The following is a 15,964-nucleotide window of genomic DNA, read 5'->3' as shown; positions in this document are numbered from 1 at the left end:
CTAGCCTATGAAATACTAAAAGGCAAAAAGAATGTGTATAGTAATTAACATTTTGTATATACCGGATCTAGCATGAAGCAGTCCACTCCTTGCCCGGTAGAAAGAGCCACCAGCGTAGCGCTGCCATACAAGGCATAGCCTGCTGCAACAATATTTCGTCCTGGCTGAAAGGCATCCTTTTCAGAGGGCTCATCTTCTGTTGTCTGAGGAAAGAATTATCACAATGGTGAAGGTTGAGATCTTAATGGAAAACAATAAAAACATAACTCAAATTTAAATGAAAAACTGTTAAAATAACGTCCTCTAGGGTTGCCAGGCACCCGGTTTTCAACCAGAACGCCCAGTCGAAAAGAGACCCTGGCCGCTCCGGTCAGTACCACTGATTGGGCCGTTAAAAGTTGGTCTGTGACACAGCAGGGACCTGGGGCTAAGGCAGGCTCCCTAGTTCTTCTGGGAGCTGCATGGCAATTGCCAATTTCCCTACTATGCACCTCCCCACAACAGCAAGCTTTGTTGTTTATCATTGGTTTTGCTTGTTGTGGTTTTTAAATCCATTTTCATTCCTCTAGGACTTATTTATAAACCACCATACACATTTACGGCATTATATAAATAACAATGTGAGTGTTCCTAGTCAAGCCATATAAAATGCTTTACTGTTTTTACAAACATTAATATTAAGCACCCTATTTACTCTTCTTTAGAGTAACATCTTTAGAGATCTGTAAGCAACATGTGAGTTAAATTCATAAATGATATTAAACTGGCAGGAACTGCAAATGTCCATGAGGACAGAGACCTAATTCAAAAGGACCTAAAAAGAGAGCAGAAAAAAATGCAAGATATATCAAGCTGGGCAATGACTATTCAAATGTTCTTATTCAATGAAAAGGAGAAACTTGAGAAGCCATAATCCTGAAAAAGACCTAAGGGTGATAGGGAACAACAAATTAGCATGAATTCATTATGCCATGGGACAGCAAGATAGACCAGTAGAATTTTGGGCTGTATTCACAGAAATGTCATGTCATATGGAGAAGAGAGGGGATGTTGACATAGTCTTCCTCCATAAGACTGTACATAAAATTGCATTTATCTCTAGGTACCACATTGACAGAAATATATTTACAGACTAGAGGGAGTTCAGAGAAAAGCAACAAAAGTTATCAGGGACTGGAGGGCCTGACTTAAGAGGAAAAGACTGAAAAAGAGAAATATTTACAGTTTGGGTAGGAAATGACAGAGGTAGAGACATAAGTCTATGAATGTTCTGAAGAGTGTTGAAATGGATACAAAAGCAGTAATTGTATTATATTATTAAAGGGAAAATTTGCACTAAACGCTAGACAAACTTCTTGATAGACATATTAGACTTGGATTAGTCTTCCTACGGAAGTGATGGAGGCCCCATTGCTTGGGAGATTTAAAAGTACACTGGACAAAACTTTACAAGCTATACTTTAGTAGGACACACCAGTATTCTGACAGGGAGGCAGAGTAGCTGATATTTTCTCCAGTCTGACAACTACCTTTTCAGACTCTGTGATAAATTTTGAGAATTGTTATTCTCTATGCTCATTCAGGGTGAAATAGTGCCGTTGACTTCACTGGGGCCAGGGTTTCACCCTTGATTTTTGGCCTATTTTGCCAAGAAAGTTTGTCAATTGTGGTGGCTTTTTTGTGATGACACCTATTTAGTAGGAACTTGAATGAGACCTTTAGTCACAGTCCTGAGGTCCCTGTTCAGTTTCTACTCATTTCTGACTCAGGCAAACAAACTCCCATGGATTAGAATGGGATTTCATTAGTTTGAGTAGAAGCTGAATAACTACTTGAGGATTTTGCCCTAGCTAGGGTTAGTCAAAAATTTACTATTAGAATTGTTTTTCAGTGGAAAATAGGGTTTTTGACTGTAACAGGGCCACCTGTCCTTTTAAGGACAATGAAGCCTTGGGCCAGTTAGCCCAGCCCTACCTGTGCAGGGTGTCAGATTTAAAAGGAGGAAGAGGAAGTAGGGAGTGAGTTCCCTGAGGAAGGCTGCCAGAAGTCCTTGGAGAGAGGGAAGCAGGATAGATGGCTGGCTAGACGAGCTGAGGACAAGTGTGGGCAGTGGAGGGTGTCTCCTGTGACTAGCCAGACAGGCTGCTTCAGTGTGGGGAAAGGAGCTGAGCTTAAGCTAGGAAGAGCCACAAGAATGATTAAAGGATTAGCAAGCATGCCTTGCAGTGATGGACTTGAGCTCAATCTATTTATTTTAACAAAGAGAGGGGTAAGGGGTGACTTGTTCTCCATGAAGATACTTATAGACTGTGATCCAATATTTGTTAATGGGCTCTTCAGTCTCGCAGAGAAAGGAATTGCATGCTCCAATGGATGGAAGTTGAAGTTTAGACAAATTCAGACTGGAAATAAGGTGCAAATTTTTAATGGTGAGAGTAATTAAGCACTTGGACAATTTACTGAGGGTCATGGTGGATTCTCCATCACTGACAATTTTAAATTCAAGACTGGATGTTTTTCAAGAAGATCTGCTGTACAACTCATTTTAGGGAAGTTCTATGGCCTATGTTATGCCAGAGGTCAGACTAGATGATCACAGTGGTCCCTTCTGGCCTTGGAATCTATGAAACTGGCTGAGGGCTACGGTCTGCCAGAGGGTCTTGGTAGGAGGATAGATCTGACCTGGACAACGGGGTTGATTGGGGCCCAAGAGCAGGCAGTTAGGTAGTGAGATAGGCAGTTGTCACTGGGAGCCTGCCAGTAAGGAAGGAGAGTGAAGGCCCAGAGGAGCTGGAGACTCTTTTGTTTTGATGTTATTTTTGGACTTAAGGACTCTGTTACCCTGGACGGAATCAAATACTTTACAGTGAGTTGGCTGGAAGGCCAACCTGCTTCTACAGTAGGAGTAGACCGCAGATCATTTTTGGGAAACTGAGGCAGAAGTGCCTTAACACCAGGTCTTACTGAAGGGGCATTCTAGGATAGTGAGTCTGCTTTCTGTGGAAATTTTGGACTTTGTTGAAAAACCAAGCACCCCAAACCTGAAAATCTTGTGCCCTATGATGCACTGTGGTGGCTGACGAATAGGGGAGACCATTGTGCGTCAGAGGCAATGTAGTTTATCCAGGGAGCCCAACCAATAGCAAAGAAAGGAGGCATGAAGCATTCAAATGACAACTCTCATGAGAACCAGGAGAGTATTTTCCAATCAAAATTTTTGGTTTTCAGCTAAAAGATTTTGACTGAAAACTTTTGGATTTTGGCTGAAAGTCTTCAGTTTTTTTGCTATTCCCTGCACTGCCTCATTTTCTAACCAATTCTACACTGGTGAAATATAGCAATTGTTTAACAATATGTAGCAAGATGACAACTATTTACAGAAAGAAATTAAATCCTCTTAATTGTGTGTGTGTTTCTGTGGTGATAGGTTATGGGTTTTGGGGGGGGGGTGAATTGTTCTTAAATAAGAACAGACAGAATTAGCTATATGGGCATATTATTCTCAATACCAAGACACAGCCCCTTAATGGCTCCTGAGGACCTAAGACATCGTATATGTTGTAATTTCCTATGAATGCAGTCACATGTAGTCACATATTATGGATCCATGATAAAGAATTCATTTATCCCATTTGGTATGGTATAACTAATTATTATTCAGTGCAGAGCAGCTCATTCAGAAAGGTTACAGTGTACATAATGAATGCAAATTAATAAGAGTGCAAATTTTAGATCCTTAATATCGACTATATGCTGCTAACTCTCTCTTAAAGAATCTCTTTTTCAAAAGCAGCTAGCTTGCCATGAACTGCATCTTTTTTATGCTTTCATACCTTAAACCTTCTGTTCTAAAATTGTATGCCTATGGCGTGTGCACATCTCAACATCAAAGCAATAATTGTCCACTTTAGACTACTTACTTGCAAAATTAAATCTTAAAAAATACTTATGTGCAAGATTGCAAACAATATTGTGAATGCCTAGTTTTTCTGTACTCTCCGCCTCCCTCTCACTAAAAATGGCCAGTGGGGGTGTGTGTGCGCGTGTGTTTGACCCCCAAAAAAGGCTTCTCATTCAGACCTTATTAGACCCTGGTGTTTATGTGAAGCGAATGTAAATAGATCGTGTATGGAAGGCTGTTTTCAAATACAGTATATTTATCTGAGGTGATTGTTGCAGACTCATCACTAATGAATGCTTCCTCTCCCCCACACTCCCTAATATTCCTGGATGAGAAACTGAACAATGATGAGCTATTCTGAGAAAGCAAAGGAACTTCTCCCTAAGGAAATGGACGCTGGCCAGAATTCAGCTTGTTTTTCAATTATTGTTCACGTCTGTGCTCTGAACAACCAAAGGAGGAAAGAGTTCAGTGTCAAACAAACTTCCACAAAGAAATGCAGATCTGTTCAAAGGTAAAAATAAAACACTGGAAATGATGAGATTATTTTGTAGGCTTTTTAAGTCTGTGGAATAGTTCTGCCTTAGTGAAGTATAATAAAAAGTGAACCAGTAAGTATTTTCCTTCAACAATATTTTGGCTATGGTATAGGGGATGTCTTAGCATAGGCTTCACAATATCCGACTTCATAGAATCAAAGGTTTAAACTTTGCAAAAATCAGTTCAGCACTTCATTGTTGCAAGGTAGATGAAATCAGTTCCTTGAGGTTTTAATGTATCTTTCAGAATATACTATACAAACCGAGTTTGAAGTTTTTGTCATAAGTGACTTGCCCAAAGCCCAGGAGAGAGGGGTTACTATAAGAGCTGGGATTAGATCTTGAAGAATTCTGGTTCCCAGTCTTGCATTCAGACCACTAAACTATGCCTCTCTTAGTAAAGATCAATAATTAAACTGATGGATAGTGAGAGAACTTGTCTTGAGATCTTGACAATATTACAAAAAAGGCAGTGGAATGTCACAGGACAGCTGTGGGGTGTAGACTCATGCAGGCTCAGTGTGTGTAGAGAGAGGAAAGAAGAGCTTAATTAGACTGCTATGTTTTCCTCAAAATAATAATTTTTAGTTATGTTAAAAAGTAGGTTAAGCCACCACACTCCCAGGAGTTCACGTATTACAATGGCATCAGTTATTATCTCTTAACAAACACACTGCTTAACCAACACAACATCTCAACAGGATCTGACAATTAAGACCGGGAAGTCAGTTTTAAAGGCACCTGATCTTTTGACTTAAGCCAGATGGTCCACCCACCTATCCATGCTTTGCTTCCTTAAAGCTTTTTTGTTTTGTTTTTTTTGTTTTGGTGGAGTTTTAGAAATAATATTCCTGTTGGTGAAAGGAGATTCAAGGGGAAGCAAGAGGATAGCAACATATCCATTCATGACGAGAAAAGAATGCAAGCAAAACCAAGGAGAAAAATAGAGTAAACAAACGATAACGTTTCTTCGAGACTGCAGTACTGCATTTCTGCCACCAAGTGGGGCTGTGTGAGACTATAAATTAGGAGTGGTGTGCTGTCCTAGACTTGTTTACAAGGCTCAAGGTGGTATCTTCCAGTACTAAGTAGGCAGGCACTGTTAGTTTCCTCTGTTTCCTTGGATTCAAAAGAGATCCACAATGAGTTATGGGGGTCCCTTTTCGAGCAGGTGTTCCGGTCAAAAAATGGACACCTGGCAACCCTAAATGGTAGTGGTCATTCTGTCTTTACCTTCAAGAAAGAAGTACTTCTTTAAAGAGAGTGCTCAAGATTCTAATGACTAGTGTTGGTAAGAGAACCTGACCCTACCATTTGTTTCTTCTCAGGCTCTCTCTTCCTTGCATCACTATATCAGATTTTAGGGACAGGGAATGAAAAAATCAGTGTACCAATCTGGCTCAAACCATTCAGAAGGCCCCGTACATATCTTAAGGCCTTCTCTTAGCAGTGAATTGTTATATCAAATGGAGTTGCCTCCAGTTCTTGAAATATACAGAAAAATCTTTTAAAAGACTACTTTTTAAATACAGCCCTGTATCCAGAAATATTTGGCATGGTTACCAAATCAACACTGCAGTTATTTTTACGTAACCTGAACAACTATCTTTAAACTCCAATGATATCTGAATTTTGGAGATTAAGCCCCTCTTGTCAATGTGTAGGGAGCATGTTCATCCTTGTTGTGTGCTTGTACAGAACACTATTCATAAGGGGAGAAGATGTGGTCCAAGACTGGACTAGAAGTCAGGAGCTCTAATTCCAGCTCTGACATTCGATTTCTTTGTGGCCTTGGCACATTACTTGGCCTATTTGATGATTCATTGTTCGAAAGATTCTGTCTCAGTCTATTAAAGTTCTAACTAGCTTTATAGCTTCTTTCCTAAAAGGAAGTCACTTCACAGAAATGTTTGAACACTGGAGTGCCTTTGGCATCCAGGTTCAGGCAATGACATGATGAGAAAATCATTCATATGCAGTATCATATAATCAGAAGGGACCCCATAAGTGTGGTAGCAGTTATCTGCTTAAAAAGACCATTCATCTAGTTTACTTCAAAGTCCTTCCCATGGGGAAGATTTAAAGTTGTTTAAACTATTTTCTTTCCCAGATAGATTTTCAGTCACTTGGGAGAGCATTTCATCTTTTTTTCTTTCATAAATGTTTGTTGCTGCAGAATTGCAAATATGTTTTATTACTTGGTTATTTTGATTTTTGCTAATGGCTTTGAAGAAGGGCACGTTGGTAAAAATACCATTAAAATCCTCCCTCTGCATACCTAGCTAATTTATCCTGCTAAACCAGCACCTCAGTGGAAAGGAAGATGCTAAATAAAAAAACGCTGTCTGTGCACAAATGGCCTTTCTAGTACTTGTGTGTACAGCATAGTTTTTTGACTTTCAAGTGGAATTTGTTAAATTTTTTATGTAACTAAACTAAGTGCACTTGATCCTGTAGCTGGAATCTTTATCCTTTGGTTACATCTAATCTTTTGAGGGACTGAAGTAATTTTGTATTGCACATTGTAGGTTGGTCTTCATTAAGTATTAATGTTTGCCCCTACGTAGACTTTAATTCTAAAATGAGATGTCAGAAGGCACTCAGGTTTGGTTTTGTTTGTTTGAGAAAACTAGGAAAAAATTGTAGAAAACGAATTAAAAACCTTATTGGCAGTTGGTTTTGAAAGGCCTTGCCATTACTGGTGGGGGAAAAGGTGTGTTCTTAACTCCAGTTAGCCATCTTGAGGTAAAATCCTAAGGAAGACAAGGCAGTTTGTAGTTTTCACACACATTAGCAGCTGGAGTAATATGTAAGAGGGAGCTTATTCTTGAACTCAATCTGTTAACTTGTGAAGACTACAGGCTTCCTTGTCTTCATTAGAATTTTACCTCAAGATGGCTAAGCCTTTAGGATTCATGTTTTTAAGCATTTCTTTACAAACATGCGAGCTGTAATCTTAAAAAAGAAAGAACTAATGTCTCGTGTCATCATATGATTCTGTGAAATAGGGCTTTCATAAAAGCAACAAATATTGCGAGACTTGCAGTAAAATTGTGAGAACTGACATCATTCTAACTGTTGGCAAATGCTGGTGGTTAAATGATTACCACTCTGATACTCAGACCTTCTTGTCAACTGTTAGGAACGGGTGACATCCACGCTGATTGAATTGGCCTTGTTAGCACTGACCTCCCATCTTTTCATGTGCTGTAATATATATACACCTCTACTTCAATATAAGCCACCTGATATAACACGAATTTGGATATAACGCAGTAAAGCAGCGCTCCAGGGAGGCAGGGCTGCGCGCTCTGGCGGATCAAACCAAGTTTGATAAAATGCGGTAAGATTTTTTTTGGCTCCTGAGGACAGTGTTGTATTGAGGTAGAGGTGTACCTGCCTATTGTATTTTTCACTCCATCCATCTGATGAAGTGGGTTTTAGCCAATGAAAGCTTATGTCCAAATAAATTTGTTAGTCTCCCTAAGGTGCCACAAGGATTCCTGGTTGTTTTTGCTGATACAGACTAACACTGCTACCGCTCTGAAACCTGGTACTCTATGTAGCTCCCTAGTGGGCAAACAAACATTGTAAGTTGTAGAGATAGACAGGAACCAATATTCCAGACCTGAACATTCCTCAACTTTAAGTTTTTGGTTCTGCACCTTGACAGTGGAGCTCTGGCCCATCTCTACATCCTGTCTCCACCCCACCCCACCCCACCCCACCCAGTGTATTCTGGGAGATTGTATTTTTTTTTATCTCTGAAGCATAGGGCAGCCCTAGTTGGAGATGGGCCAGTGGGTGGAATATNAAATAGGATGGATGTAGCTAACCAATTGCCTTATAATTAAAAGTCACTTTTGTTTTAATTACTCTGTGTGATGCAGAAGGAAGTCCTGTGGTCCAAGAATTTCATGTGGACAATTAAGTGTGCTTCTTCCTAAAAATTGAGCCCATTATTTGATATAAATATATATTCGTTGTATATCTATATCACTGTCTCTTTTAAAGCTCTTTTTATTTAAGACAGTGGAAAAGAAAACGAAGCAAGCTAATATATATAGGAAATGTTTTGTTCTTACTGAGTGAATCATACTGTCTGTTTTGTTCATCAACGTACCTTCTTGTAGATAGCAAATATCGTTCCTATTGATGCTAAGCAATCTATATTGGAAGAACCATCTAGTGGATCAAAGCACACCACATATTTACCCTAAAAGAGGAGAGAAGAGGAGTATTAAATATGTTGACCTGCTGTATCTTTTTCCTTTGGCTGGTAAACATCATCTTTTTCTTACAACATTTAGATAACCAAATGCCCTTGACAAATCCAGACCAAACGTATGGTTGTATTCTGTATAGCACATCACTGAAATGCAGAGAGAGAGGGGGCTTGCCCAAACAGCTGACAATGTAACTACACAAAAGATCAGGAGTGAGGAAAGGGCATAGTGTGAAAGCAAAGGAATGGAGTGGTTTTGTTCCAGTGTGTCTTGGTTAATTGAACAAATTTTGTTTAAATTGTATTGTGAGCTGAATGAATGGATTTATGAAGCGAGGCTTGAGGGCAGGGAGGCAGGGATGGCTGGCTTTTGGTGGAGTGCTAATTGAAAGCCTGAACTGTGAATTAGTGTTTTCTTAGGACTTCATGTTAAATTGATGGAGGGGGTATCATAATAGAAGATGATTTCCATACATCTGGAAATCCCAGAAGTAGCCATTTGTTCTCTTAGGGCAGTTAATTTAGAGCCCAGTTCTGCCAGCCTTGCTCAATCTGAGTAGCACTTTACTCCTTATAGCCCTGGCTAAATATTCATGCAAACAAAAACGGGTCACACCAACGTTCAAAAAAGGATCCAAACATGGTAGGATTCAATTAGGATCCAGCTCACAAATAATTAGTCCCCCAGTTTTTTAATTATGAATCCTTTGCAAGGACTTCCTTACTTATTGAAAACCGCTCACCCACTGTAACTAATCATTTAAGCAGTAGAATAATATGCCGATTCTCTGCTATTGCTTAGGAACTTGTCTTTTTGCTTTCTTACAGATAACATAGTCCCTAACCTCTTTTTCAATACTCGGACTAACAGCACCATCTGCTGCTAAATGAGAGAACAGACATATATACAAACCCTCTTATCTTGTGGTGTGATAATGGCATCTTTATTCTCCTCTGAGACTAGGACACAGGTGCCATAGGAGGACTGTAGCATGTTAATAACCAGAGAATTGGATAGCACATCCAGCTTCTTCACTTCATCACCGGTCACATTCACAGTTCCTGCTATTCCATACCTAAAGAAAAGATGTGTACATGGCAGTGAAAACAGTAAGAAACCTCAAAGCAACAAGACAGGCCTGAATTTTGACAGGAAAATAATGTTCATGAACATTAAGTGTTCAGAAAAGTGATGACCGTGGCTTTTCCCTGCCAATCTCTCATCCTCCGCACCTCCCACATACACCCAAGTCTTTAAAATACCTTTGTAGTTATCCATTCCTGGTGGTAAATGAAAATCTGCCCAAGGGAGGGAAAGATTGTGGCTTCATTTCTGGGCTGTGCTGTGATCTCTTCATGGCAGTTCAGCCACTATAAAGCCACCTTAACTGACCTCTGAGGAATATCCCAGGCACCAGAATGGGCCTCCTCTATCCTCCTTCCCCCCCTCCTACCCCCATGAGGCTCCTGCTGTGAGTGAGTGCTGGGGGAGGTGGCCAAAGGATGGAGGCTTGTTTGAGGAAGGGGAGTGTGTGGCCAGAGCCTGTTCTCTACCTCAGAGCAGCCCACAGGGAGCCATTCAGCATCTCCATAAATTAAACCAGCCTGTAAGAGTCTTTAACTTATATCTGGGGCCAGACAGATCACTGTCCAGGCCCCAAATTCAGAGCCTTACAGACCTCGTTGAGCTACCTCTCTCTCTCTCTCTCTCTCTCTCTCTCTCTCTGAACTGCACCTCAGAATGAAGCTCTATGTATTAGACAGTGATGGCATTTCCATGATAAACCCCTATTTTCAGAGGTTTAGTTTAAAAAAAATAATTCTAAGGCAAAACTCTCAACTCAGAAATAAAATTGTGATTTACTTTATCTTATTCAGTCACTGTTGAGACTGAGGGAAGCAAATAAGAGACTCTGTGACATTTTATTACTCTCCTATAAAGCAAATACTACTTTGATTTTATTCTATAAAGGAGCAGGTGGTTAGTTCTCAAATGGACTATTGGGTTTTTTTGTTTGTTTGGGGGTTTTTTTAAGAAAAGAGAAGAGTTTTTAAAACTCTGTTTTGTTTAGTTTTTTCCCCTGTTGGAGACCTTGTTGGGGGAACTGTGCTCCCCATCCCTCTACAACTCCCTCAGGAAAGCATGATGAGTGCTGTTTTTTAAATACAAACCAAGATTTTCAAAATTAAGTCATGTTCTTGGGGTTCTTCAGTTTTTGGGTACCCAGCTTGCCACCTTAAGGTGCCTCAAGTAGGGCCCCTCCCCCTAAAAGATGCCTAAAATCACTAGTCGCTCTCAAAAATTCTAGCCACTTAGCTTAAAAATATGTTTGTCTGGGAGCCTCACTGTTGACCATAGCTCTTAAACATAAGCAAGACTGCGGGGCACACTGTTATAGCTTCCCATGGGAAGATAAAAGGTTATATTCCTTGTGCTTCCAAACCTGATGAAAGTAACTAGGATGTGGAAAGACTACAGCATCAAGCCCAGAATATTTATTAAGAATTCTTCATTTGCTGTCCAAGTGATTTGATCTTGCCCTCATCGCTGAAGTCAGTAGGGTTTGACCAAATGTGCTGCATACTTTGCTTTTTAAAATCAGAATGATTGCATGTTGCAGTTGGTTTAGACTTCCTTTATAGAAAACGGAAGTAGGTTTAATGTCAAATTTTATATCAGACCCTAGCCATAATTTTAAAGACATCCCAAATGGCACACAAATTAATTGGTTTGGTAATATGCCATACTAATGTTTTCCACATGCAAGTGCTTCTACTTCATGTAATGACCTATATATATCACCAGATGGCTCAATTTTGCAGTGACTGCACTTCAGAAAGAATTGTTGATTCCTCATGGAAAACTTATAGTTTGACAATTTTCAAAATTTATTTCCCCTTGTTGTTAGGGAAATTTTGCTTGAAGGCAGGAGTTTTGTTTATTAAATATCATTCCGTTCCTGCTGCTTATTTTGCTACCACAATAATGTTTGTGATGGCTTCAGTGGTTGCTGTGGAAATTACATCTGGGGCTGGGAGGGGGATAAGGGGAGGGGGGACATGGATTATTTCACTCATCACAGAAATGCATCAACCTCTGAGATGGAATGGAGCCGCTGTTTTAATGTACAGAGTATTGGGATGGGAAGTGATTCCATCAACTCTGTCCTTCCTTGTCTCCTTTTGCCTCCTTTTCTTTTTTCCCAAGAATATGAGGGCCTGCTGCTGTCACCTCCACGGCCCCAGAGTCCATCACTTTCTCCCTGATGGGTTCTTTTCCTTGAACTGATGCCCTCAAGGAGTGTACTAGAGCCGCACTGGGGCATCTGCCATTGCACAGCAGCCACACCTGGCAATGGAACTGCAGCTATAACAATAAAAGTATAACAAGATAGGGAAGGAGCAGACTCCCTGAGCTCACAGCATAGGATTGGAAGCTATGATATCACAATCATAGTTAGTGCCATGCTGAGGATTTCTGTGGAATTAGTTCTACTCTCAGTTGGAGGGAAGATTGCCACCAACAGAATCCACAGTGCGACTTCCTGCTGCACCTGGAAATATTCAGACATTACAAAGGACTGACATTAGTCAGGGAACAAGGGGTTGGAGCAGATAAATTCTTGTGAAACAAAGGTCATGTTTTCATGTGTTTGCCAACAGATGGCCAGACACTAAAGCTAATAAGCAGAGTACCCTATCTGATTGCTTCACTCTTTGCTTACCTACATGTTACCACAGCTGTCTGCTCTAAAGCACTTTGTCACTCGCAGCAGCTTTGTCTGTTGAGGGGGGAAATGTTGGAGACTCCCCAGCTGAGGGAAGGGAAATGACCCATGAAATATAAGTACAATGATTTCTAAATAGGGTATTTTTAAGTCTTTCATAGTGACATTTCACTGTTAAGATTGTTGGGACATGCTACAAGGTGCTGCTATTCATAGTATGTGGTTTTATTAAATGATTATATATGACATACAGATTAGACTTATTTAGTTGATATAAAGAGTGCAGCTCAGTAGGCTCACAATTAGTTGCAGAGCCCAACAAATGACTTCAGCTGTGTATCCGCTCCAAGATAATCTGCTCATATTACATATGTAATGTATGATAAGTATTTTATTTTCAAAGAAACAAATGGCATTTGCCTCCTAACTGCCCTCTGTGTCTTTCAAAATCTTCTCCTTTGTTGGTGAATAGAAAACTTTAAAAAAGTCAGTGTTAACTTTTTAAATATTAAAGAAGCCATGCCATACCCTCTTATTTGGGAGAATTAGAAATGGCAGGCCTATTTAACTTCATCTGTCATTTAAAAAAAAAAAATTCTAGCCCTTTTTCATGTGAAGATAGCATTGAAAATATAAATTGATGTCAATTCTATTGATTTACAATTGGTCATTGAAATTTCCTAAAGATCATGGTTGGTTGTATGACATGACTGATGATATCAGTGGGATGTATGATTGCTGGATTATTTCCTGAAACTTTTGTTGTTCAAAGAGAGGCCTTTCTTCCTTAATATAATGGATGCTTCTGTTCTGAGGGAGGAATTGTAATGTTGAAACATTAGTCATGTCTTTTTAGGTTAAGAATAAATTCTGTTTATCTATATAATATTCACTATGTATTTTAGGGTTTTAAAAATTGGAATGCCTTTGTCGTGTCAGTGAAAACAGTTTGGCTTCAGTTAATATCAACAAAAGAAAGAGAGAGGGGAAAATGGTCTAGTGGTTACAGCACAGGAGAGGTTCAACAAGAAAAAGTGGGGAGTCCTGCACTTAGGATGGAAGAATCCCATGCACTGCTACAGACTAGGGACCGAATGGCTAGGCAGCAGTTCTGCAGAGAAGGATCTAGGGGTTACGCTGGACAAGAAGCTGGATATGAGTCGACAGTGTGCCCTTGTTGCTAAGAAGGCTAACAGCATTTTGGGCTGTATAAGTAGGGGCATTGCCAGCAGATCGAGGGACATGATCATTCCCCTCTATTCTACATTGGTGAGGCCTCATCTGGAGTACTGTGTCCAGTTTTGGGTCCCACACTACAAGAAGGATGTGGAAAAATTGGAAAGAGTCCATCGGAAGGCAACAAAAATGATTAGGGGGCTGGAGCACATGACGTATGAGGAGAGGCTGTGGAAACTGGGATTGTTTAGTCTGCAGAAGAGAAGAATGAGGGGGGATTTGATAGCTGTTTTTAACTACCTGAAAGGGGGTTCCAAAGTGGATGGATCTAGTCTGTTCTCAGTGGTAGTAGATGACAGAATAAGAAGTAATGGTCTCAAGTTGCAGTGGGGGAGGTTTAGGTTGGATATTAGGAAAAATGTTTTCACTAGGAGGGTGGTGAAGCACTATCTAGAATGGGTTTCACTAGGAGGTTCTGGAATCGCCTTCCTTAGAGATTTCCTTTAGAGATCCGGCTTGACAAAGCCCTGGCTGGGGGAAGGATTTAGTTGAGGATTGGTCCTGCTTTGAGCAAGAGGTTGAACTAGATGACCTCCTGAGGTCCCTTCCAACCCTGATACTCTGAGAGTCAAGATCTATTTCTGGGTCTGCCACTGACTCACTGTGAGACCGTGGACAAATCACCAGCTGCTCTATGAATTATATTTCCCATCTGTAAAATGAGGGTAATGATACCTTGCTCATATGGTGCTGTGATGTTAATTCATAGTTTGTAAAGGATGAGGATGCTGTAGAAATGCAAAGTACTAAGTACTAGAGATTCCTCTGCCATAGAGTATAGAGAAATAAACTGCTTAAGGGAGTATTCTGCCATCATTACACACGTATAGCCACATCACTAATCCTTGGAATTAAGCATCCAAACCATGCACATATACAAGAATATATTTAAATTATACAGTTTTATCAGATTTCTCTTCCTGCCCCCAGCCTCTATTGACACATTGCTTCTGAAGGACCCAGCATCAGTGTCTGTTTTGAGCCAATGCATGAAAAACAGGTCAGTTCATTTCAGACGGTTTCAAGGCAATCCTCAGTTCCCATCTTCTAATAGACCAGAAGCCAGACAAGGTGGTTGTGCTTGCCCTTCACAAAAGGCCACACACCACTTTTGGGTGACCTTGACACCCAGGGGAGTGGGAAACACACAAAGGACAATATATGGCCTTCTCTTAGCGCTGCTGAATCATAATATTGTTAGTATTGTAGTGATGGATATGGACATCAGCATTCCCAAGGTAAATCCTGATTTTCCACAGTTCAGACACTAGCTGTGACAATCTGTTTGGACATTAGCAGAAGGTATCTAAGTGTGATAGTCTGCAAATTTTCTAAGACTTAAAAATACACCAGTTTCACCGTTTAAAAAAGATAAGATTAATAGGACAGGAAATAATGGCACTAGGTTTTTGTTTTGCTTTCATTTGACTGTTTGTTTTTTAAACTGAAAGTTTGCAGAACCACAGCTAGTCTCAGGGAACAATTTTAAAATGCTCCATAAACACACACTCACCCTTCTGGCATATGCATCATTTCCAACCACTGCTAGATTTGAGGCTCAGAATTCACACCTTCAGTTATGTGGTTTAAAAGAGGCATATTGAATTTAAAGTGGGTGAATTTTTGAAAAAAATTCACAAAACTCTTGCTCTTTCCCCAGTCTTCATGTGGAGGCAAATCCCCCTCTTTTTCCTCCTCCCTTCCCCCATATGTCTAAATAGGACTCACATTTGGGCGAGGCCTGCCTTTCTGACTGCAGAGGAAATGGCCTTCACGGCAGTCAGCATTGAGTTGAGCAGCTGTGTCAGCTCCCCTGTAGCGCCTTTAACACGTCGACCCTTTTCCATAACGTATCGGGTAAGGGTTAACATATCTGTTTCGAAGGGACTTCTGTCTGACATCTTTGCTGGCAAATAAAGTTCTTTTTAGTTAGAACTAGTTGCTTTCTTGCAACGTTGCTTCTTCTCAGTAGCTGTTGTATTTTAAGATGTTGTTGGCTCGTGTGCTAGACAGAGTTTATTAAAATGTTCTTGAGCCCATGTGATTTAAATGCTTGAAATAGCTGTGCAGTCTGCCTGTTCTGTAGCTCTCCCAGGATGCATAAAAGCAGCTTGGGAAAGAGACAACTACTGAAAAACTACCCTCCTCCCCGTTCTCCTCCACATATTTAATCTAGTGATTTGCAGACCTAATACTAATCCTGTTGCACGGAGAGCAATGAAAGGTTATTAGTATAGCTGACTTGCTAGCAAGTCAGCTAAGTGCCATTCAGCAGATAGGCAGGGGAACTCTCTGTAACAAAGAGGACAAACTAGAATTAAATTTTGCTCCAGCT

At 40.3% G+C, this 15,964-nt stretch overlaps 1 protein-coding gene across 1 annotated transcript in view; it reads right to left on the bottom strand.

Annotated features, from left to right (window-relative positions):
- LOC116837929 (fructose-1,6-bisphosphatase isozyme 2) overlaps positions 1 to 15,722 on the bottom strand; it is a 30,057-nt gene extending 14,335 nt beyond the window's left edge. Inside the window, exons 1-4 of the mRNA XM_032802841.1 lie at positions 15,358 to 15,722; positions 9,579 to 9,741; positions 8,564 to 8,656; positions 63 to 203 (exon numbers count right to left, since the gene is read on the bottom strand). Of these exons, the coding sequence (XP_032658732.1) occupies positions 63 to 203; positions 8,564 to 8,656; positions 9,579 to 9,741; positions 15,358 to 15,530 (570 nt within the window). The 5' untranslated portion in view covers positions 15,531 to 15,722. The remainder of the gene's footprint in view (positions 1 to 62; positions 204 to 8,563; positions 8,657 to 9,578; positions 9,742 to 15,357) is intronic.
- Positions 15,723 to 15,964: the final 242 nt, after the last annotated feature.

This window comes from Chelonoidis abingdonii, chromosome 6, assembly GCF_003597395.2.
Source record: "Chelonoidis abingdonii isolate Lonesome George chromosome 6, CheloAbing_2.0, whole genome shotgun sequence".
Classification (NCBI taxonomy): Eukaryota; Metazoa; Chordata; order Testudines; family Testudinidae; genus Chelonoidis; species Chelonoidis abingdonii.
Note: the sequence above shows the minus strand (reverse complement) of the source record. Positions and strands in the feature narration are given on the sequence as shown.